This window comes from Mesoplodon densirostris, chromosome 8 (genome assembly GCF_025265405.1).
Source record: "Mesoplodon densirostris isolate mMesDen1 chromosome 8, mMesDen1 primary haplotype, whole genome shotgun sequence".
Taxonomy (NCBI): domain Eukaryota; kingdom Metazoa; phylum Chordata; class Mammalia; order Artiodactyla; family Ziphiidae; genus Mesoplodon; species Mesoplodon densirostris.
This window is the reverse complement of record NC_082668.1, coordinates 13,996,639-14,022,566: the sequence shown is the minus strand read 5'-3', so window position 1 is coordinate 14,022,566 and position 25,928 is coordinate 13,996,639. Positions and strand designations below refer to the sequence as shown.

General features: G+C 39.3%; 1 protein-coding gene across 8 annotated transcripts in view; it reads right to left on the bottom strand.

Annotated features, from left to right (window-relative positions):
- DOCK10 (dedicator of cytokinesis 10) overlaps positions 1-25,928 on the bottom strand; it is a 288,876-nt gene that overhangs the window by 155,713 nt on the left and 107,235 nt on the right. Inside the window, exons 2-3 of one of the 8 annotated variants that reach the window (XM_060107390.1) lie at positions 25,026-25,069; positions 15,527-15,726 (exon numbers count right to left, since the gene is read on the bottom strand). The exons of the other annotated variants lie outside the window; for them this stretch is intronic. Coding sequence (XP_059963373.1) covers positions 15,527-15,631 — 105 coding nt within the window. The 5' untranslated portion in view covers positions 15,632-15,726; positions 25,026-25,069. The remainder of the gene's footprint in view (positions 1-15,526; positions 15,727-25,025; positions 25,070-25,928) is intronic. 8 annotated transcript variants of the gene reach the window in all.

Below are 25,928 nucleotides of genomic sequence, written 5' to 3'. Positions count from 1 at the left end.
ATAATTCCAAGAAGCACAGATTGATAGCTCAAGAGGCAAATGCAGGCTCCAGACATTTGTTTTGGCTCACTTATCTTAATGGATTTAGTTGGCTTTGAATGTCTTTGAGTAGCGGTATTTCACTCCAGGTCAGCAACAGACCTCAGTAGCCTATCACCTCTTACCCTGCAATGTCACATTTAAAAAAATTTTTTTTAACTTTTTATTTTATATCGGAGTCTAGTTGATTAACAATGTTGTGATAGTTTCAGGTGTACAACAAAGTGATTCAGTTATACATATAAATGAATCTATTCTTTTTCAAATTCTTTTCTCATTTAGGTTGTTACATAATACTGAACAGAGTTCCCTGTGCTATACAGTAGGTCCTTGCTGGTTATCCATTTTAAATTTAGCAGTGTGTACATGTCAATCCCAAACTCCTTAACTATCCCTTCCTCCCACCCTTCCTCCCCTGGTACCCGTAAGTTCATTCTCTAAGTCTGTGAGCCTGTTTCTGTTTTGTAAATAAGTTCACTTGTATCACGATGTCACATTTATAATATATTACCAGCTGCCCCAATAGGTCTGCAAGTCTGAAACACCTGGCTTATTCTGGAATCTCTTTTCTCCCCCTTATATTGTGTTTGTGTATGAAACGTAGCAAATAAAACAGAATGCATTGTAAAACGGTCAGGAAGCTCTTATCTCTGCCATCGAGTTGGTTTCCTCACTGTTTCTTCAGCTCAAGTGTCTGATGTCCTTCTACCAACAGCTCATGATGTGATTACTAACACTTTCCCTTTTCTCTCCCTTCTTCACATCAACATGCATAGCAGTGTGGCTTAGTGTGCATTGGGATTTGTAGGTCTAACTACTGTCGGCAATCCCCCAACCCCTGACCAACCTCCTCCCATGACTGTTGACTGTTTAATGAGGGGTGCATCCGCCACAAAAACAGGAGTGCCCCTGTGGCCTCTGTCCTTCTGCACAGCCCCTTCTGGTGCCCCTCACCAGATCTCTGAGCTGGGTGGATGGCTGTCTTGGCAATCATGCCCATTCCACTCACCCTTCACAGCACCTGCCCCAGAACCTGGGCCTGGGCCAGAGAGGCAGGGGGAAGAGGAGGCATTAGTAGGAAAAAACAACAGAAAAAAAATATGAACAGACTCAGCTTTGGGATTTCCAAACACAAAAGAAATTATATATAAATATATATCTCTACCACATGCAAAGGAAAGAAGTCGTTTTATTTTCCCAAATAAATAAAATGGAGAAAGCCTCAAAAAAAAAAAAAGGCAAATGACATAAGGATGTTTTAGAAGGCCTTCTACAGTCTTGTTCTCACTATCATTTTAATTTTATCTCCCATTAGTCGAAAACTTGAGCATTAATAAACAACCACAGGTCAAGAAGACCTTCAAAGATCTTTGTATTTATTTATTTATTTACTTACTTACTTGTTTATTTATTTACTTTTACTAGGGCCCAAATGCCACCTAAAATGAATCCCACCTAAATTAGTACAATAGGAAAATCAGAGTTCACAAGTCACTGGTTATTAATAAAACCACAGGAAAACTAAATCCTAAACTCTCCTTGATACACACAATCAATGGCATAGCCTGTAAGCATCTGTTGGAAGGTATATTTTTAGTTATTCACTTCAGGCTATGACTTGCCAGCCAATTAACAAAGGAGATTTACTAAGCCTTTCCTGTTTAAAATATTGCACTGAGGTTATTTTGAATTGGGGCTGCAAAGCCTAGCAGATCTGCTTCATATAATTTATTAAGTTTTGACCTCTGGGGGATAAGTAAAATTCTATCTTTCCAGGGAATTTGTTAAATAGTGTGCAACATTCAAGATATTCAATGTTTCATAATTAGGGGAATATGAGGTTCATCAATAAAAATAACAGTGATATCTTCCACAGTACCTAGAGCTTAGAATTTGGCAATGCTTGCCAAGGGTGCTTTATGCATCTGTGATGGTGAGAATCCAGGCTATGCAACCAGTAGTCTGCTCTGGAGCAAGATAGCTGTGAGTTCCATGTTTTGGTCAAAGAGACAGAGGTATACAAAGATGATGCGATCAGTTAATTTCTCACTACTCCTCCTTACAGAGATTTTGAGTGGAACTGGGAACTGAGAAGCATTGATTTACAGCTTTACAACAGTTGGGTTGTCCCTCCTGAATTTAATGTGCCTCTTTCCTTTGGAAATGCACCAACTGGGATAAGGTATGTGCCAAGATTACCCTGAATTGGATTGGACTTTTATAGTGCTTTTTACTCTTACTCTTTTTCTCTCAAATGAGTAATGAATTTCATTAGCTGTTCTAAAATCACTCCAGGCATGGGAAAAGGCAACCACCAGTGCCCATCATTATGTGGCAGGGCTGGTGCTGCACTGATGTGGGAATAGGGCTATTCTTTTGATATAGTATTAAGACATTTGTTTGATCTACTCCCCCAGATCCACAGCTCTCTTCCAATTTGACTTCACAGCAGAAGAATGGGCTCCTGTCACAAAAACAAATGCTTTCTTCCCCTCTCCTTATTCCACAACTTCTCATGGAATGCCAACGCAAGTCTAAGCCTTGGAATTGGTGAACCTGCCATCTTGGTAACAACCTGAGCTGCCAGGAGCTGTTTACTGGTCCAAAAACAAGCAGACTGTCCATGCTTTAGCTAAAGACTCTAATTTCAAGAACATGGTGTGCCACCACAAAGATCTAAATCATTTTCATAATTATAATTCAAAAGCAAATGGGTGTAGAAATGACACTGAAGATCTAAACATTTGAAGTATGTAACACTGAAAAAAGTCAAATGACTAAATGATCAACCTAGACATCTTTCCAGAATCTAAGAAATAACCTAGACCACACAGCCTCATTTTAGGGAAGTGTGATTATAGGTTTTCTATGTTGAGATGCAACAGACAGTGTAACATGCACTCTAGAACCAGACTTCCTGGGCTCCTAGCCCTGGCATTGCCACTTATGGGCTATGGAACTTTGAGCATGTTAGAATCTCTGTGCCTTAGTTTCCCAATCTGTAAAGTGGACATTTTAGTAGGAGTTAGATCATAGGACTGAATGAGGTAATATCTGTTATGCTCTTAGAAAAACACTATACCCATAGTACTCATTACTTAAGTGTTAAGTAGATAAAGGCTGTGAGTTTTAAATTTTCACTAGTCATGGATTTAAGGCACCTGTATTGTAAATTTAATGTATACAGAGAGCAAATAATAGGTGCTCAATAAATATCTGTTGAGTAAATAAGTTTATATCCTTTCCTCCAGGAATTCCTTTTCTGGGACTCTATTTTAAAGAAATAATCACACATATAATCCAAGAAATATACAAGGATATCGTTGCAATATTACCTTTGTAACAAGATGGAGAAAATACATTCACTTTAATGCAAGAGGGCTAAGAAAGGCAGGTGGGCTGGTGGAGGCTATATCTAAAAGGTGAAGACACCAGAGTTGTTCATGAAAAGCGATTTATATTTTCCAAGAATCGTATATAGTGGAAAAAGGCTTAGTGTTATAATGGGCTTTGGGAAGGATACTGAAAATAGGATAGGAGTTGGAAAAAAATCAATGAAAAATTGTGTGATACAGGCTGTAATTCTCCTTGTAACTCTTCAAATATTCAGTAAAGCTAGTTAGCTCACAACATTTTGCATGTGATTGGCTTTTGTGGGGAAACGTGAGGAGGTTGGGGTCCATGATCAAGATGGCAAGTATTGCTGCAAAAGGAAGAAGACAATGAAAGGAGGAAGGAAAGGAAGTCAAATTCATCCTGACAATGGTTCTAGATTAACACATATTATGACATTAGAATTGAGTCCAGAATAGCTAGATCTCTGAGGGGTAATAAAGCATGAAGGACAAGGAGAGCTAAAACTGGGAAACAATAAATTATTAAAGGTAAAGAATGATTAGGAAATTATGGCACATACATTCTAAGAAATAATACATTCTTATTAAAATTGAGTTTTTAAAGTTTGCAATGACAAGCAAAGTTGCTTATGTATTCTTAAGTAAAAGTGGGAATAAATACTGCACACTGAATAATTGCACAAAATTTTAAAAATTTAAAGAAAAGAATTAGAAATCTGTATCCACATATTATCAATTATATTTAGATGGGACTGTGATGTTTAGGATTTTGTTTTTTTGAATTTTTGCATTTTCCAAATTTTCTGTAATAAACATATATTTCTTTCATTATGGTGAAAAATGAACATGGCCTTTTAAAACTCTCATGTCTCTGAAAACACTGGGGAGTTGCTTGTTTGTTTTTTTTGTGTGTGTGTGTGGTACGTGGGCCTCTCACTGCTGTGGCCTCTCCCATTGCGGAGCACAGGCTCCGGACGCGCAGGCTCAGTGGCCATGGCTCACGGGACCAGCCGCTCCGCGGCATGTGGGATCCTCCCAGACCGGGGCACGAACCCGTGTCCCCTGCATTGGCAGGCAGACTCTCAACTACTGCGCCACCAAGGAAGCCCGAGTTGCTTGGTTTTAAAATTGTTTACCCTTTGAAAATCCACCAAAGAGGGAAAGTAGAAAAGCACATGGAAGTTCAACCACTAACAACTTCAAGTAATTTAAAAAAAGATAAATAAAACACTGGTGAAAAGAGAACAGGTAAAATAATTACAGATTATGTATGTGATTCTAGAAGCTAATGTCAGCAAGAAAGGGAAGAACAATTAGCAATTTATTAATGAAAGTATTTTGAGCTCTGTAAGGAACCATAAACATTTGGTAAGTTACTTAAGCAGCTCTATGCATTGGCCACTCTTGCAAAGGATTAGAAGTCAGAATCTCTAGTTCGAAGTCCGGGGTCTTTTACCTCCCATCTAAGTAACTTGGACAGTCATTTAAACTGAGACTTAGTGAGACTTACTCAAATGAATCAAAGGGCAACTTCCTGCTTACAGCAGTGTTGTCATAAGGATCAAAGAGATGAAGTATGTGAGGGCATTAAGCGAACCACCAAAAGCGAGGCAAATATAGATTCTTCTTTATTCGAAAATGATTGAAAATTACCGCATATGTTTAACCCCAAATATATCCCAACACCAAGTCAAACCAACTAACTAATCAAACTGGTGATACTAAATTCTTCATGTACCAGAAACTATCCTACATGCTTTTATGTTTGTTATTTAAATTTCCTTAAAAAGCAAGCAAACAAACAAACAAATAAACCTTGATAATTAGTGATTCTACTGGAAGCAAAAGAGGTAAAAGCATAAGGAAAAGCACTGAAATTTAGAAAAGGGCAGCATCAACTCTGTGTATCTCCTGAATCAAGTCAGGCCGCTCTATGACCCGTAGGAAGAAGGAAGGCAATCTAATTATGTATATCAGCAAATGAAAGTGATTTTGAAATTCTGCCTTTTATTTTCCTTGGGAAACCAACCTAGAAAATATTTTCTTGTACTTATATTTTTAGATCAAAAGAAAAGGATTAAATTTAGGATTAGTTTAGTATTAAACTCATTAGCTTTGCCAAGATAAATACCTAGACAACAATCAAAGTTTTATCAAAAGATATTTAGAATTTCTTTCTGTAGCTCTAACTTACACACATGCAAGTCAAGTTTGTGAGCAATAGGGAGTTAATAGGATCACTAAGGACTAAAATCAGGAAAAGGGTTTGATGGGATGAGAAAGGGAGAACAATCTCTATAGCAAACCCCTTGTGTTTGGGGCTACATGTTTGTGCTGTAAATGTTAAGTGTAACTGGGGAGCCAAGCACTGGTTACTCACCGTTAGGGTTACTCTAGTTAGTCTGATCTGAACTACTTGCTTGGTTCTGCTTTTCAAACAAATCTGATCTTTTCAAGAAACAGTATTATGCAAAGAGTTTTTTCCCCTACCTTCGAGATGTTTCGTACTTTTTCTGTGACATGCAGTGTCTACTGTGATGCTAGTCTAGACTTCCTCTATTTTCCTCAACCACCCCTGTCGCTTTCAGATATCTGAATCTTTATTCTAATTTTAGTACTTATAACAGAATTAAGTTTATATCTGAATGCCTTCGTCAGCTGACAGTACTGTTCATCTGGGCTAATAATCCAGAAAAACAAATAAAAATAGGTATGTACTTCAGGACCAGTACAGAAGGCTCTTTTAGGGCATGACATGCCAATTACTTAAACATTCTCTTCACATCTTGACCTAAAGACAAACAAATAGGGAACAGTGAGGATCCAAACGGTCTTTAGACAGACCCTAAAAGAAAAATACGAATCTCGACATCTCCAAACAAATTAGAAACAACACAGCTGTTAATTAATTTCAATGTTATCAAGATGACTGATTACATTTCTTAAAGAAAATAAGAGATCTAAATGACACATGGATTCTTTAGATCTTAAGTTCATCCAGGGCCCTTTGGCATTAGTGCAACTGAAATGGAACCAACTTCCACACTACCTGTGTTTAAAACAAACAAGAAATTTGCGAAGACCCCACACAGCTGGATCCATGGCCACAGCTGTCAGCCTGTGGTCGTGTGACAGATTTAATTCAGCCTTTCATCAAAGGGAGTTCCACTGGACAACTTCTCAAATGTTTGAGCTTCAGAAAGCAAGACAAACTTTTCTTACCAAAAAGGAAATGATTAAGTAAAGAATAAGCCATCTTATGCTGACCCTTTAACCTTCTCTCTGTCTTCAACTACACGGTTTCATGATAATGGATAAACACCAGCTAAGTCAAAGTTAAGAGCTGTACAGCTGGGCAAACTCAGATTAAGCTGAATTTGGAAACAGTTCCCTTGGTAACAAAAAGGGACATAGATCTCAGAAGAAATCAGCCAAAAGTAACTCTTTAAATGTCAGTCCATTTCAGTGATATAAAGCAGGTTAAGCTTGGTAAATTACAAAGTTGTTTGCAAATATGAAGGATGATTAGTCATCATATTCAAAACAAACATTATAGTTAGAAAAATCAGGATATTCTATTTTATTAACTCTTAATTTCATTAGGAAAATTAAGGACCCGAAGTGATTTATAGGATGTAATAAGGTATAGTTTCAAACTGAATTTAAATCTTTTCAGTCTTCTTTTTTTTTAATTAAAAAAATTTTTTTTTTTTAGTTTCTGCTTTCTAACAAAGTGAATCAGTTATACATATACATCTGTTCCCATATACCTTCCCTCTTGCATCTCCCTCCCTCCCACCCTCCCTATACCACCCCTCCAGGTGCTCACAAAGCACAGAGCTGATCTCCCTGTGCTATGCAGCTGCTTCTCACTAGCTATCTACCTTATGCTTGGTAGTGTATATATGTCCATGCCTCTCGCTTTGTCAGAGCTTACCCTTCCCCCTCTCCATATCCTCAAGTCCATTCTCAAGTAGGTCTGTGTCATTATTCCTGTTTTACCCCTAGGTTCTTCATGATATTTTTTTTCTTAAATTCCATATATATGTGTTAGTATACGGTATTTGTCTTTCTCTTTCTTATTTTCTTTTTTAAGGCAATTTAACAACATATATCTCTTAAGAGCATGTCAAAATCCACTCATTTTTACTCAGCAAATGAAAAAAGAAAAGTGCCTGCTTCTTTGCCTAACACTGGTACTTGTAAAGAAGTAGAAAAGAAGATCTAAATCAAATTAAATTACATGTTTCATTTAGTTTTCTAGAAACACTCAAAAGATAATAAATATCATTAAAAATACATCACAACCCAATTACAAGTCCGCCTGACACCAGGGAAATTAACGCCTTTGAGCCAGCTGCCAGGATTTTTAGATTAATTTATATAAAGTCAGTGATGAAAGCTGGCACCAGCTTAAACTCTGATACTACTTTAGTACTTTAACAGGCACACAAATGAGTCAAATGTGAGAGGTATGTGTGTATGTGTGTGTGTACATAAACACATACATGTCACGAATACATGAATGTAAATAGTCCTGTCAACAACATGAATTATATATGTTCAATAAGTCTTCCCATAATGATTGGTCAGCTCATTCTTTTATTTCCTTTCTTAACCTTTGGTTACTTGAAACTGAATATGCATAGTGGACATTTGTTATTTTTTGACCTAAGTAACATCCATCCTGCTTTCTTTTGGTATTAGCATGTTAATTTCCTTCTGAGGGCTTACTTCTTTCTCCTTCCCTGTAAAGAGCAGTGTTGGTGGGTCTGATAATTTAAAAAGTCCTGTTTTTCTGTTATCAAGGGCATGTGACCCCAGCCCATTCAACACTTCCCTCCAGGACTCTGAATCTTGAAGGAGAGATGCCAAAATCCCACATGACTGTCCATTAGTTCCAAATACCAAGACCATCCCTGTTTCCCACTGCCCCGAGCTGCTCTAAGTCCATTCTTGTTCTTTGCCCAGTCTGTCTCTCCATTCTTCCCTCTGTTCCTTTCTCTGGATATGTTTGTTTACCAGGGAAGGTTTCTTCTGCTTGCATCTAAAAGAATCTAAAATGATATAATACAAGGAGCAGCACCTACAATAAGGGACTATTACTTCCTCAACTTACCTTTGTTTGGATTTGAATCATCTTAAAGGAGAACCTCTCCTGTAGCCAATGACTCCTTGAAGTACACGATGAAGGTTTAGTAAACTCATGTGTTACTAATGAATTCCAACGTCATCCTACTCTATAAAAAATACATCAGGTATCACGCATCCTGAGAATGGGGGGTAAATACCTTCTTGGTTTTCCAAGGTGGTAAACTCAGTGCAGCCTTCATCTCTAATTTTCCACTAAGCATAATCCATTCTAATCATCCCTCTCTGATGTCACAAGAGCAACTGGGGCCAAAAAATAAGTTTATGTCCACATTTGCTTTCAGTGCTGATGTTGTCACAAACTATAATTTTGTCTCTATAGGAGGTGCCAGGTTGCATTGGAAGTTGTGTTAGAGATGACTGACCAGGTGTCTCTAAGCCATTGTTGGCCCTGTATCACCTTCCTTCATTCTGTCATTTTCATCTTAAGAGAAACCATTTGCTATATTTGTTGTATTAAAACCAATTCATATATTTTTACTTGTAGAAATAACATAGTCACACCAAACAATTTAATAGTAACTTTAGACACTACCATTTTTTATCATTTACCCCATATATGCTAATGATAGCTTTTATTTTCCTACTACTATTATCATGATCAAATGGGAAGGCCTATAATAAGTATTTAACACTTTCTCTCATTGAATAGTCATATCAAACCTAGAAGAGGTCATCATTGCTTTACTTTACAAATGCAGAAACTTGGAATCTGAGGACCTGCTCAAGCAACTTGATGGAAGAACTGATATTTCAATCCAGCTCAGCATAAAGCCTTTGGTACCCTCCACTACACTCTACCAGCAAAGGTCATAGCTTTGCAGGAATAAGAATCAGAAACACTTTTTTTTTCCTATTGGGAAGATTCTACAATACAGCTGTAGATTGGGTACTGTTCCTGCTCCCTTTGTCAGTTTCCACAATGAGGGAAATTAGAAGGCTGGGGGCTGGTGGGAAGTCACTAGGCACCTCAGGGGAGGAAGTGGTAGGGATAGAGGGCTAAGAAACATTTATAAAATGGTAAGGAAGATGAAGAAAAGGAGATGAAAAGGTATATTAAGGAATCATATAATGAATGTGTGATTTTATGATTTATATTAATAAATGTAAAGTTGGTCTTCATCCTCCTTTATGGCACTGAGCTCCTAAAACCCTTGGAATTTCCTAAGAACATGATGAAGGTGTTTTTTGTTATGTTAAGGAATGACTTTTGGACAGGGTTGGGGTGGGAGGTTGGTTTCCATGAGAACCAACCACGCGATTAGAGAGTTGGACCTTTCTGTCCCACCTCCCTGACCTCTGGGGAGATCAAGTGGGGTTTGAGGTTGAATCAGTGTTTGAGAGCCAATGACTTAATCAATGATGCCTGTGTAATGAAGCCTTTATAAAACCCCAAAAGGATGGCGTTTGGAGAGCTTCTGGGTTGGTGAACACCTGGAGACTGGGGGAGACTGGTGCCTTTCCCCATACCTTGCCCTATGCATCTCTTCCATCTGGCTGCTCCTGAGTTATATCCTTTTATAGTAAACCAGTGATCTAGTAAGTAAAATGTTTCTCTGAGTTCTGTGAGCTGCTCTAGCAAATTAGTCGAACCAGAGAGGGGATCATGGGAACCTGTGATTTATAGCCAGTGGATCAGAAGTACAGATAACAACTTGGACTTGCACCTGGCGTCTGAAGTCAAAGGAGGGGGTGGCTGGAACCTCCAATCTATAGCCAGTTGGTTAGAAGCACAGGTGATAACCTAGACTTGTGGTTGGCATCTGACATGGGATCGGGGGTAGCCCCGTAGGACTGAGCTTAACCTGTGAGATCTGACATGATCTCCAGGTAGGCGGTGTTAGAACCGAGTTAAATTTAGGACACCCAGGTGGTGTCACACAGAATTTCTTGGTGTGGGGAAAAACCTCCACACATTTGGTGACCAGATGCGTCAGAAATGAAGAGTTTTGTATGAGGGGTAAAGGAGATACATAGGAAAGAGAAGACAGGTGGAAAACTGACGTTTTCCAACTGAGAATGCTAGATAACGAGTGTGTCAAAAACCACAGTGGAAACTGCCACCACTTGAGGGACTCTCTGCATTAAGAAAGTTTTGTATTGCTGTCATCTGGGAAATAAAAGATGGGGGGATCATGGTGTTACTTTCTGTCCACTGTGCACTTCCCCACCCCCCTCTGACAAATGGTCCACCTCCTGCTCAGATAGTTGTAAAGAACATCATCATGGAGCTAAGCTCTGCCCAGTTTGGCTTGGAAGTTCTCCTCCACCTTGTCTCTCTCTGGATTTAACTCTGCTTCCTCACCTAGCACTCAGTCTCAAGGAAAGTAAGATCATTCTTGGTTCAATTGCAGGTACTAACCCGAAGTCCATTTTGAAAGCGTCTTCTCTGCAACTACGCAGCGTCTGAGCTAGCTGTTCCCTATTTCTTCAGCCACAGGCAGAGTCCTCAGATCCAGTTTCAACTTACACTTCTCCATTTCTGTGGTCTGGACTGAATTCAGATCCCCTGTTTGCTCCTGTTTCTTTGTTTCCTTCCACCTTGTCCATTTATAGCATTCATCCCTGCTTTACGTTGTATTCCAACCCTGATTCCATCTCATTTCATCATTTCCTGGAACCATCATCCTGGTTTCTGGGACCTCATCCTGTGCTTCCTTTCAGCTAACTGGTTCATTGTAAAGTACTCTAAGTAGGTAACTGTGAATGTTTGTATAAAACAGTATCAGTAAGTAATGAAGCACAGATGACCAGGGGGAAGCTGTCCACATTAACGTGGAAGAGTAAAGATAAAAAAAACAGACTTGAAAGACAACAGCACAAGACATTTAATAAAATTACATATGTAGGAGATATAGATATTTCAGATTACATCCTCCATCTATAGTTTTCTACAATTTTCAATTTTCTATTAAAGTGCTAACAGTCTATGACTAAAGAGGAGGAGGGATTTTCATTTGTAGCCGAAGTCTTCTAAACACTTTGAAATCCTGCAGATTAATTATCCACAAGCCAGTAACAACTTAAAAATAACAACTCACATTTACTTAAATAAATTTTGCATTTTTTTCTGATGGTACAGATGACTGATATCATAACTCAATTCAATAGTATATTTAATCTTTCTAAATTAGGATATGCAACTTAGGAAGGAAACTGTCTTTTTATTAACCTCCGCCCTATGCACCAGAGATCACACTGAATGATTGGATAAAAAAAGAAAAATAAACATAGAAAGACAGTTAAAGCGAAAACCTTCAACTACAGAACACCATACACACTTCAAAAATTAAGGGAAGTAGTTCTACTTGATGATCTAACAAGTAAGTTCCATTTTCCTCAAACTTTTCTTATAATGCAGTTGCACTGTCTGGTATTGTATGTTGTCTGTGATAAGTGGATTAAAACATGGAAAGGGATTTCTTAGACAAGACACCATAAAACTGGATGAGTAAGAGCAGCTTCCAAAACAATAAAAAAATTCCAACAGAGTTAAATAAACAACATTTGAAGAAAGTCAAATAAACAAAATTGTCAGTCTGGGTCATGAGAGTATAAAGTTTGGGTTGTATACCACTAAGGAAGTCACAGACTTCCGGTTAAGTATTCTAGACTACTATGATACTAAACCATTTCTAAATTTGTCTTAGAGCAAGAAATGGTTTGTTGAATTCAAAATCCACAAAATCATTATAAAAACACAATCTGTGATAATTATTTCCAGCAATCATTATTTCTCCTTTCACCACAATATATAACTATATCCAAAAATTCAAAAGAAATCATTGTTTTATTCTCTGACCTAACTGTAAGCCTTATCTTCATTTGTTGGGCATTTTGACACTTGAATTGCTTCTTCCTTATTACCTATCCAGTCATCTCAGAAGCAGGTCTAGAGATGTTGGTTTAACTTTTAAAAAGCTTAGATGAATGGTCTGTGGAAAGTCCAATCTGGTTCTGGATGGGCTTCAGCTAAGCTGGGCTTTGGTGGGAGCCAGGGTGGGAAATGGCATTTCTAAGGCAAACCTCCCTGACACACAGAGTGATCTGGGACCCCCGTGAGCACTCAGCTTGATGCAATTCAGAATTTTGTCTACTGAGTGGCTCTGTCATTGAAAAAGGGTCCCAGGAGGAAGGAGTCACCTATAGCCCAGTGGCTTCAATGTTGCAGTCACTGAAAAGACAATCTCACTCCACAATTATACCCCACTTCATCTGCCCTTGGAAATGGAGACATTTTACTTGGTTTTATTAATACTCCATAACACTTGCAACTCATAACTTTTTACAACGTTCAAATCATGCTCAGAATCCACATGATCAAAATGAATTCCAGTAAACAATCTTAAGACAGGGCAGGTATTGTTAGGAACATTTTACGGAAGTGGCAGCTGAGGCTCAGAGCGATTTAAGTAACCTGCCCAAGGTCACATGGACCGTGGGTGAGAGAGTCAGAATTACCCCTTAGCCCTCTAATTACATGCTTCACTTTCTTGGAGTCTCTCTCTTTTTTTTTTTTTTTTTCTAAAATGAAAGCCCGGGATAATACCTAAGGATGGACTGAGCAATCCCCTACTCAACAGAAGAGACAACCTGTGAAAGAAGATATGCCTATCTTAGGAGGACCAAAAGCAGGCAACAGCAGCAGCGAGTCCCAGGGCCTTCTACAGAAGAAAGCGAATCACTGTATGAATGATCTTAATTAAATGTGAATGCACAGCTACTGAATGCTGTGGGAAATCACTCCATCCTTACTGGCTGCTTTCCCCATAGTTCTCAGCAGCAATACCTTCAAATGCAATTAAGATAATTCATGGAGTGATTAGCTTCATTATATGGAGACACACCAGAGACTGTCCTAATGCCAAATCCTGTGTGTGGTCTCTGTGAGATAGACATGTTCTTCTCCTGTGTGCTATCTCTTTTAGTGGACACAAAAAGAAGTAAACCTTATGGTGACATAACCCTTGGAACTTCTAAATTCCACTGAGAGAAAGGCAGCTAGGAAATTAACGTTTTTTGGACTGGTCTGAAGGTTAACATAATCTCAAACCAAACAAGTTTTCAAACACTTATTCTCTTTCACAGGCTGATGGTAAACAACCTATGAGGCTTTTATGGGGCTGGTAGAGAAGTCACAACTGAGCATCCTTTGGGGCCAGTGGGGACCAAGAGGTTGGGTTCCGAGCTCTGCAGATTCCCATTATGAAACACTGAGTGGAAAGACCCAGGCACATCCCATGGGAACAAGGTTAAGGGGGTCAATTACCCATGTTTCCCAGTAGGAGACATGTACTACTAAGATCCTCTGGTAGCAATAGCAAGGCATCAATCCTATGAACCAGACCTCCAGTAAATTCTACTCCCATTAAATTACCACCAGACAGATTGTAAGTATAAAGACAACCACTATTACTTGAGATGGAGTATTCTGTACCTGATTTTGGCCTATCAAACACTGAGTGACTATTCATTAATTTGATTATTCATATTTATTCAATGACTATTCATAAACAATCACTATATTATCAAAGGTATATATATATATTTTAAGCTGTTCTATTTCTAGATTAAAGGTGTTTATATAAACAAAAAGATTATTTACCCCTAGAGCAGTGGTTCTCCACCTGGAAGATCACCCTCCCTGCCCAAGGTGACATTTGGCAATGTTTCGAGGCATTTTTGCTTGTCAAAATGGGGCAGAGCTTTCCACCAGCATCTAGTGGTTAAGGCCTAGGATGTCACTAAATATTGTACAATGCACAGGACAGCCCCAAACAACAAAGAACTCTCCAACCCAAAATGACAGTATGCTGAGCTGAAGAACCCCTGCCTTGAAGAAAAGCAAGCAAAACTTGAACCACCTGGTAAACTAAACATTCCTGTAAAAAGAGCTACCCAGTCATGTTGTTGTAGCCATTTAACATATAAAGTGGGCCACATTACATGTGAATCACTGAAGCTCTAGTCATCCACCCTGATACTCAGCTACCCTTAGTTCTTACAGATAGAAATCTAGAATTCTGTAATAAATACACTTTTCCAGATTTCTCATTTTGTTTAAGAATACTAAAGCAGAAACATTTTTTTAACAATAGAGAAAACCAAATCTTTTTACCTTTAAAACTTACCAATTTTTCCTCTCTTCCTTGGCTCATTTAATTAAATACTTATTTACATTTCCCTTCCTATTTTGGGTTGCTCTTTCTAAGAACTTTAAAACAAATCATGAGTGGTACATGATAAAAATAGAGCAGTAAGACTTTTTAAAAAACACAACTGTAGGGACTTTCCTGGTGGCCCAGGGGTTAAGAATCCACCTGCCAATGCAGGGACACGGGTTCTAGTCCTAGTCCGGGAAGATCCCACATGCCATGGAGCAATTAAGCCCGTGTGCCACAACTACTGAGTCTGTGCTCTAGAGCCCACGAGCCACAACTACTGAGCCTGCATGCCACAACTACTGAAGCCCACGTGCCTAGAGCCTGTTCTCCACAACAAGAGAAGCCACTGCAATGAGAAGCCCGTGCACCACAACGAAGATCCAATACAGCCAAAAATAAATAAATAAAATGAATTAAAAAAAAACCCACAACTGTATACAAGTCATCAATTGGGGTCTTAATTGAGGCAATGGTAGGCTTTTCTTTTAAAAAAGAGAATATTCTAGTAGTATTTTAAGTATTTAAATCCTGTATCAACATGTTTTAAAATAATGATGGAAGTAATTCCAATATTCCAAATAAGTCAGTAATGTTTTAGCTACTTCCAACCTCTTCCAATATGTTTTAAACTAATGATGGAAGTAATTAAAAAATAATGATGTAAGTAAAAAAGGATATTTATGAACTAGGTTGAATATTATGTTCCATCTAAGACTTTGCCCATAGCCTAGGTTAGCACACCACTCCAGAGCTAATCTTTTTTTTTTTTTTAAGTATTAAGAAAAGATGGAAAGCAAACAACATTCAGATACCTACAGAACTAAATCTGTGGATTTCTTCTTGATTTTTTCTCCTCATTGTTCGTCTCTTCTTCCAAAATTCACTGGGATCCCGTTTAAAAACCTTTCCTCGGAAGCTCATTGTATTGTTATTTGAGTGGCAAGATATTTAAAAATATCAATTTCTTTAAGCCTCTTCCTTCTGAAGCTTCACCAGGCCGAACAAATTTTTCTTCTCTGGTAAAAAGGGAAATGCTCATGCTACATTAACATAACAGAACAGAAAGGAAAAGAAAACCGACAAGTTACTGCTTCCTGTGAGTGAGTAACTACCAGCTGTTCAGAAGCGCTTTTGTGCATGTATTCTCCCTAATCACCTGCTTTAAAGCAAGATGAAAAACACAAAATGACTTTGGATGTTTAAGAGAATTGCTCACAGCTAAATAAACCATAGGATGTAAACTCACCCTTGAAACCAAGTCAAGACTGAATCAAAGAGTTAATTTATGGTAGGCTGCCATGTCTGTCAGTGTAACAGCCATCCAAATTTTATCACTGTGGCTAGATCTCAAAGGTGAACGGTAATAATCAGTTGGTCATGTATGCATAGATTACATTAACGATCTTTCCAGGGAGGTGCCCAAGAGGATCACTTAGGCACAATGGGAAAATATTAGAATTCTATTTATATTAGTTATCTCGATAGAGAAACTGTGCTTTACTAATATTTAACATAACACATTGACATGGCACCTTCATTCTCTACGTCAAATGGTTACAAATAGTGAAACAGTTAATTCCCTAATCTTTAGATCTTTATGCCCTTTCTCTGGGGCAATTTAAAATGCACCTCTCCCCTCAAACCCACCCCAGTGCTCCTTTCTGTTTTATTTTCCCCCATGGCACTTACTAGCATGTGACACTACTATACATTTTCCATATTTTACTTATGGACTGTCATCCTCCACTAGATTTTATGCCACAAGTGTGTGGGAATATTTTTGTTTCATTCACTGTGTCTTCAGTGATCAAAACCATGCCTGGTTTCCAGAAGATTCTCAGTATATATATAATTGTTTAATAAAAGAATAAATGAAGGACATATATATTGTGCTTAACAATGAAACTTGTCCCCTATGTATATTGTGTTTTGAAATATTAGCTATTGGCAGGGACTATATAATTTATAAATACACACAGAAGATGGGAGTGCAGCCAACTTTTTTCTACGAAGTGCATGAGATAAGAAATATTTGGAGGCCACAGGACTAGGAAATAATTGATTAGATTAAACATTAGAGAGCTGGGTTCTAAAAAACGATTGTTGTGGGAGACGTTCATTCAGTTTCTTCAAGAGTTTGTTTCTTCATCTGCAGGGTGGACCCCCTCAACGGAGGTGTCCATCGGTGTGATGTAGGTGCTAAAGGAACCATTGCTTGTCTAGGAAGCACTATGGGGTTTAAAAGATGATTGAAGGAATATTTCCATTAAGGACTGATCTTCACAACCACCGAGACACAAGCTCCTACCAGCTCTCCCAGGAGATGAGTCCTGAGCAAGGGGCATTTTGAAGGGAGTAACTGTCAGGGAGTCACTTCCACAGATACTTGTTGGTGCATCTTTGCACAGAGAGCAGTGTGATGTGCAGTGTGGACGCAAGCAAGAAGCTTAACCAGGAGAGTAATTTCTGCAAAAGGCTCTCAGTATTCTGGGAGTTTTGAACTTTAAGAAAGAAAAATAACAAGGCTGCTATTGCATTCGTGTCTTAGCTGGAAACAGGATTCAGGGTACAGATGGGAATGGGGAGAGCGACCAGAGGAGGGGAACAATGAGTAGACACAATGAGTCGGGGGTTTTGTGGGGGGCTTTGGCTCCAGAGCCTTGCCTTCTCTTTCTAGAGCTCAACACGGTTAAAGATGCAGGCCCCGATGTCTTCCATGGATGACGCCAACTTGCCACCTAGAAGCGTATGGTCCCACGTATCCATGTGGCTTTTCCTCAGCTTCCTTCAGTATTTACTTGAAATGTCTCTTCCTCAGAAAGCCTCCTCTGATGCCTTTGGATGCTCCTCCCTTGCCTTTTTGTTGGGGGGGGGGGCGGTGAGGGGGCCCTAGACAAGGCTTCTCACCCTGAGAAGCCACTTCTGCAAACATAGTTCTGATTCTGTAATGAAGGTGGCTATCCTCAGGGAAGCTCTTATTTAACCAGCTAGTTCCAAAGACAAGGCACTAATAGATGCCATTTGTTTATTTAATAAGCCTCATTATTGATTATTATTTAATCTGTAATAAGCCTTCCCCTTTATCATGGTTGCTTTATCCTGACAGGCCATTTCCCAATAGTATTTCCCCAATAAAGACCAGATTTAGTTGATGCACATATGTATCCCCCAGACTCTAGCCTCTTGTGTACCTCTACCTTCTCATGCAGAGATTTGTGCAAGACAGGCAAAAAGAGATACTGCTCATTCCTTGCCAAAGTATGGAGACCAAGGAAGCTTCTTTCAAAAACTGAGAAAAATAGCAAGATGCTACAAAAATAACAACTGAGGAGGTAAACTATATTGTTATTCTGTAATTGGTTTAAGTAGGCATCCAAAGATACCACAGAGCAGAAGCCCTTTTGATCCATGGTCATGTGATATATAGAAATACCACTGTCTGTCTTTCGCTCTTATCAATGTTCACACTCTGAGTAGCTCTTTGGCATCTGATGGATGAGCAGGTACATTATAGCACATGCCGAATTTTCCGATTTAACTTTCTTCCTTATATGATGAGAGTCTGCCTTTTGGGGTCACCTGATTTCCCGAGTATGTAAGATTATGTTTCTATTTTAATAGCTGAAAGTCGTATTTCACAACTCTTTTGGATTATGGACCTGTTTGAGAATCTAACAAGACTGGACTCACTCACCAGGAAAATGTAAGAACTCAGAAAATGTGTGTGCATGGTAGGGGGTCACCAATCTCTGAGGTCCATCTGGGGACCCGCTTATTCATGTTACCCTAAATTCCTAGCTCATAGTTTTAGAAGATAGGAACGTTGTCTTATAATGAAGCATTTAATAATCTTGAGCAACTCTAAGTGACTTCCTCTCCTTCTAACAGTTGCATCTCGCCTCTCCTCTATTCCTCTTTAGGTGCCACAGTTCTTTATCCTGGAGTCCCTCCCACTTTCCGACTTCTGCAATGTGAGAATGACTTATTTCTCTCCTTGCTAAGCTGTTGATTGCAGCTACCTTTAATACTGGCAAAAGGAGGCATTGCTGGGCAGTATGTGGGGATGTCAGAAAGACATAACCTGTGGTGACTGCAAAGGAGGAGAAAATCCAGTAGCATGGAGTTCAGTGCTCCATGGGATGGCACAGTTGAGCTTCTACTGAGCTTCGCCCTCCTTGATTTCAGACCAAGTCTGTTTCCCCAGCATTCTGTGGTACCCCATGCCATTCCAAAAAATTCCTTTTCTGCTTAAGTTCGGACACTTGTTGACAATCAAAGAACCTAACTAGGGCACTGGGCAAGAATGGGCAATAAAGAGAAATCAGAGATTAGCTGGCTCAACCACAAGGAATCACTGTCAAGTTCATTACTAAAGAAATCTCATACCAGTCAATGATCAGAATGAATTACTATACTCAAGGCATTGCTGTGCTTTATCAGAAATATATAATACTCTTCCTAGCCTTGAGAAGCTTGTACCTGACAGAGGAGTTCACTAAAGTGTAAAGGAGACTGGGAAAGCTTTATAATAAAGACAGGACCTAAGGGAGACTTTGAATAGGTTTGAGTCATATAGATGGGAGAAGGGTAAATGTTACTCTAGGAAAGAGGAATGTAGCATAGAGAAGGCATAAGATACAATGGTTAAAACCATGGGATCTGGAATCTGCTTAGAGGCAGCTCCTGGGTCCATGCTTCCTAACTGTATATTCTCAGCCAATACTTACCCTCTCCAGGCCTCAGTTTTCGCATCTGTAAAATAGGGAGAGCATAGTAGATACTTCACAGAGTTTTTGTGAGTATAAATGAGATGACACTTTAAAATTTCAACACATTGCCTGGTATAGTTACCATAACTATTCGTTATCACAGAAACTAAGAGGCAGACCAAGAAAGAATATTTAAGAAAAAGTAGGAAGTCCAGCTTGTCTATAGCCAAGGGCTGAGTAGTAGAGTAGAGGCAGAAACAATTGAAAATAGAAGCCAGGACCAGTTCATGGAAGGCTTTAAATGCCAAGATGATGAAAGTTTCCATCGTATCCCGAAAGCCATGGAAAGCCACTGAAGGATTTTGTTTTGTTTTTTAAACATCTTTATTGGAGTATAATTGCTTTACAATGGTGTGTTAGTTTCTGCTTTATAACAAAGTGAATCAGTTATACATATATATATGTTCCCATATCTCCTCTCTCTTGCATCCCCCTCCCTCCCACCCTCCCTCTCCCACCCCTCTAGGTGGCCACAAAGCACCGAGCTGATCTCCCTGTGCTATGCGGCTGCTTCCCACTAGCTATTTATTTTACGTTTGGTAGTGTATATATGTCCATGCCACTCTCTCACTTTGTCCCATGGATTTTTGAATTATGATTAAAATAGTGCCTTTGGAAGATTCATCTGATAATTACACGTAGGCTAGATTTTGGGGAATATGATCCCGAGTAGTAGTCTGCATTAACCCAGATATTAACATAGAGTAGTGGAGGGCAGAAAACTTGGCATCAGAATCATAACCATAGACTTCACAGATGAATATCTGGCAATTAAATGGAAAATGAATGATAGTTGAAATTTATCAAGCAACTACTAGGTGCTGGGTGCTGATCTAAATATTTATAGTGCCTTATTTAAACCATGCAACAACCCTGTGAGGTAGGTATTACTATTACTGTTATCACCACTTAGTTTTACAGAGGAAGATACTTGAGTCTTGGGAAGTTAAGCAATTGATCCAAGGTTCCAAAACAAGTAAGTAGCACAGCTGGGATTTAAACCCAGGCAGTCCAGCTCCAGAGTTCATGCTCTAACCAGAAGAGAGGTCCAAAGATGCCAGCAGGTTTCTGAGTCTGGCCATCAAGGAGATGGATAATATGTCTGAGGGAAAAAGGGTGGCAAGAAGAGAGGACTTCTTTTCCACTGATGCTTATTTAGACATGTCAAGAAGATAGAAAATGGGCATTTTCAGCACCACTGTTATACGTGTGCCTGGCACTCAGGAAAGAGTCAGGACTGGAGATATCCAGGTGAAAGTCATCGAAAGAGTTAAAATTGAAAATCTAAAAGTAAACTGGATTTTTGGAGAACAGAGTAGCATAAAATTGAGAACATAATCCTGAAACTCTTTTATATATGATAAATAGAAGGCAACTTAGGAAACTGAGAAGGCATAGAGATACTGGGGGGAAACTAGCAGGGCAGTGTGGTGTCCAGATGCACTGAGGAGGGGAGTTTAAGGAGGGTGACACACGGCATCTGGGCAGAGATGGAGGTAAGACCCGAGGATGTCCAAAAAGATCCAGCATGAGGAGATAAGTAAGATGAAAACTAAGGACCTTGCAGTCTTGGATCCAGACAGATCTATATTTGAATCCTCTTCAGCCATCTACTAGATAACCTCCAGCAAGTTACTTGACATCTGTCTTCCTATTTCTTATATTTACAATGGAGCAATTAGTATACAGCTTACAAGACTGTCATGAAATAATATATGTTATTACTCAGCATTGAGGAAAAAAATACACATGTGTATATATAATTGCTAAGATTCCTATATATGCATATATGTAAAGTGTTACTTATTGACTATGATTGGTATTTACCAGGTCTAGCTAGGTATGTATTCGTGTATAGACACACCTATATATGCATATGCATGTATATAACAAAATACACAGATGCACAAATTCTTATATGTGTATTCAAAGTCTGGCTCCATGGTGTCCAGAAAGAGAAACTAAGTTTGCAATTTTCAGTAGATAAGAGTCTGGGTATTTGGAATTTAATTAAGATGGTAAGTCTTCACCATGTTTTAGAAGAAACAGGAATTTGAATGCTAAGATATCAGAAATTTGGGGAAAAGTTCTAGTAGTCTGTATTAGTTTTCTATTGCTACTGTAAGAGATTACCACACATTTATTGGCTTAAATCAACACCCACTTGTTGTCTCATAGTTTTTGTGGGTCAGAAATCTGGGTATGATACAGCTCAGCTGATTCTCCACTTGGAGCCTCCCAAGGCTGAAATCCAAGTGTCAGCAGGGTGGTGTCCCTTTCTGGAGGCTCCAGAGGAGACTTTGGTTCCAGGTTTATTCAGGTTGTTGGCAGAATTCAGTTCCTTGCAGTTGCAGGACTGAGGTCCCAGTTTCCTGCTGTCTGTCAGCCAGGGGTCATTGTCAGCTTCTAGAGGCCGCCTGCATTCTCTGGCCCATGGCCCCTTTCTAAGCCAGCAACAATGGGTTGAACCCTTCTGAAATCTCTCTGACTTTTCCTTTTCTCCTAAATATCTCTTCTCTGCATCTTTCTACTCTAGCTAGAGAAAAGTGTTGGCTCTTAAGGCCTCACATGATTCGATTGGTTCCACCCAGACGATCTAGGATAATTTGTATATTTTAAGGCCAGCTGATAAGTGACCTTAATTTACATCCACAAAGTGCCTTCACAGCAGTACTAAGATGAGTGTTTCATTGAAGCACCAGAGAGCCTTGTTGAGGGGGAGAGGTATCTTTAGAAAACTGTCTCTCACACAGTCTTATTCTGGACCACAGCTTGCTTTTTACACCTATCTTTTGAAGACAGTGTTAACATTAAGAATGCACTGAGAAGAAGGTGTAGGCAGGACAGTACTTGGCCTTTGATTTTCTCTTGAAGAGTGAGGTGGGATGCAGGTTTCAGTGGAGGCAAGAAATGAGTGAGAGGAAATAGACATTTGGCTTATAGGTCACTTCCTGGAAAAAGTTGGCAGTGAAATAAGGTGAGAAAGAAAATTGTAGCTGTGGGGAGGGAGGGCAGGACCAAAGAGACATATTTAGATGATGGGTATTGGTGAAGTAATCAAATACATAAACACAGAAAACAAAGGCAATAAGCTAAAGGCAACAAGCTCTGAGGTCATCTCTAAAATGTTTATGTTTGCACTGTATTTGAATAGGCTGTACAAACAGCAAATGATGTCCTCGTGGAATCTAAGAAACCAGAGGACAGAGATTTTTGTTTCATTGAAAATGCATCTGAACCTACTTAATAAACATTACCGAGAAAGTACCGTTAGGGTATAGGCAGAGTAACTGAAACCCTGGTGGTTAAGATTACACAGCCACACACGACATCATACTTGAACCCACAAAACCTAATTTGAGCAGCTGGTAAAGTACTTTCTGTTCATTTCCACTTGCTTTCTTTACTTGCTTCTCAACCCATCTTATCTTTATTCCAATTTATTTTACCTGTGGAGCTTTTCAGCGTTTATACTTCCTTGTTAGAGAACGTTTAGATAACTCATTTCATTTTTCTCTTCCATTTCCAATAGATTTTCCCTTTGCCTGAGGGTTTGTGTGCTTTACAGCCTTTCTCTCATAGGATGAAACAAGGCTGGTCCACAGTGCTTCTCTAGGTTCTGCTCACCACTGTCTACTTTGTTTAAAGGAAGTAAAGCACCAGTAGCTACTTCCTCCCTCACTGTGGTCTCTCCTGAGCCTGGCCCCAGGCAGAAGTGATTCTGCAGCTCTTACCACTGAGGCTTACTACTTCTGGCTACAAAGGTCAAGGCTGAATGGCTCTGAGTTACCTATGAGAGAGGCTTAGATAGCTCAGGGGAGTTTCACTGAATATGACAAAACCTCGTATTTCTAAGTGCAGAGATTTCAGTGGGCAATGTCTGTGGAATTCAGCAGGTTTTTTGTGTGTCTGCTAAACTCTAATGCAAATCACATTAGTCTTAGTATGAAATATTTAGAAATTTCACAGAAAATAAAAGAGAGCCCTGCAACATGAATTGCACTGAGGGAGAATGTAGACATGCCAAAAATAGAAACAGACTGCAGTTGTGTGTGTGTGCATGCATGGTGTGTGCTGAGTGTATGACATATTTGTTGTGTGTGTGTACATGTGCATAGCATAAACAATCTTTATTGCATTAAAATAATTTAGAGTATTCCTTTCATGGCCCTTCAAACATGTATTAAGCTGTAATAATATTTGTTTATATTAGTGAACTTATGTAGGTCTCAGGAGGTAAGAATTCCCACTTAATTAGGGTTTCATGGGGACAAGGTGGGTAAAGAACTCATTGCTTACAGTTTAGTGAGTCCATCTTAGAATCTAATAGCAATCAGTGAAGGGGTTTTAGTTTTTCCTTTTTAATCATGGACTTTATCATTGGTCACAGCCTTCCACTAGGAAAAGTATTATAGCCTGTATATACTCATATATCTTATCAGTAAGCATCTTGATACAATATTTAGGAAATTAGGAAAACTGATTTTAATTTTACCCTTTTTCTCAGTTTCCTGATGGGTATATAGGTACTTATCATCCATGTTGAAGTTTTTTCTGCTTTATGGTAAAGGCATCCAACCACCCTCAAGAAGTCAGCTTTAGCTTGGTCTGGTGCAAAATGGGAAATCTCTAAGAAGCAAGAATTCATGTTTCTGGAGACCACATTTTAACTCACTCCCCCATGCCCCCAAACTCAGAGCCAGAGCATAACAACATGACAATAACAACAACAAACATACAAAAGCTAACGTATGATTTTTTAAGCTCATGTCTCACACAAATAATACAGCCTGGATTGTTAATGTTCTTTATTTTTTTATTTTTTATTAGTTTCTGCTTTATAACAAAGTGAATCAGTCATACATATACATCTGTTCCCACATCCCTTCCCTCATGCATCTCCCTCCCTCCCACCCTCCCCATCCCACCCCTCCAGGCGGTCACAAAGCACCGAGCTGATCTCCCTGTGCTCTGCGGCTGCTTCCCACTATCTATCTACCTTACGTTTGGTAGTGTATATATGTCCATGCCTCTCTTTCGTTTTGTCACGGCTTACCCTTCCCCCTCCCCATGTTAATGTTCTTTAAAATGTTGTTTAAAAAGTCATGCAGCTAATTCTACACCTAGAATATAGTGTTCTTTTTCCATTAAAAACATAATCAACCACCAAGCAACTTCTTTTCCCTGGACTATGTTTCCTCTGTCTTTTAACGAAGACTGAAAGGCATTCTGGGTCGAGGCAGACGATTGCTCTCACAAATGATCAAGTGAAAGCACACAAATGGGAGTTGAGGGTCCAAATCAATGCTATTATCATTGATCTGCTAAGGACTACTGCCCGACAGTAATTTCTCCCTGGAGACACATGCATCTCTCTGCTGGCTGGCTGGATCCCATGCGAGCCTCCCACTGCTGGCAAAGTTACCTACAGACCTGAGTTATTTCTTTTAAAATAAAAGAAGCACCCCAAATTGCCCTCCTCTAGTCTTTCCAATTGCTAATTACCTTGCTTTCAATATGAATGTCACCCAATGTTTAATAATTACCTTGAAAGTCACGTGTTTTATGGAAGAGCCAAGGTCTTTCAAATCTGTGAAGTTCCAACGGAAAAATTGGTTAATTTATATAACATCAGTATTACGTATGTTTTAGTCTTGTGGTAGTCTTTTTGTTTTTGTTTGGTTTGGTTTGAACTGCAGATGGATGTGTCTTTACAAAGGGAGGGCGATGAGGCATTCTTACCTAAGTAATTTTGACGAGGAAATAGATTGCCACGTACATGTCAAACGCTGAATATGCAAGCAAGCAACCATTCAGACCAAGGACTGCTTGCTAGTGGAGCTGACTGATAGTCTAGCTGCAATTTCTGCAACCGGTATGCCCCACAAACCATTTATTTAGTAGTGTCATAATGCATTAATGCAATACTTGGATTTAAGTGTTTAATGCCCTGCATTGTAGAAATTGGAGAGTAATGGATGGGTCTTGGCTTTTCAATCAAGAGCTTCTTTGTGTTTTACAGAGGATTAATTGCTGGATTTTCTTTATTTAGCTGTGCACACTAGAGTACATTCTTGACCTTTGGATGTGCGGTAGCTCATCAAGGTCCCCAATTCAAGGACAAATTTACTTCTTTTTTTTTCTTTTTTTTTTTTGTGTTACGCGGGCCTGTCACTGTTGTGGCCTCTCCCGTTGTGGAGCACAGGCTCTGGACGCGCAGGCTCAACGGCCATGGCTCACGGGCCAAGGCGCTCCGCGGCATGTGGGATCCTCCCGGACCGGGGCATGAACCTGTGTCCCCTGCATCAGCAGGCGGACTCTCAACCACTGTGCCACCAGGGAAGCCCTAATTGACTTCTTGCTCTTTGTTCTGCACCTCTCCAGGTGGACAAAAGAAAAACAACAGGAAAATGAAGATTGGATGGCTCTGAAAAGGGCACTAGTTATCT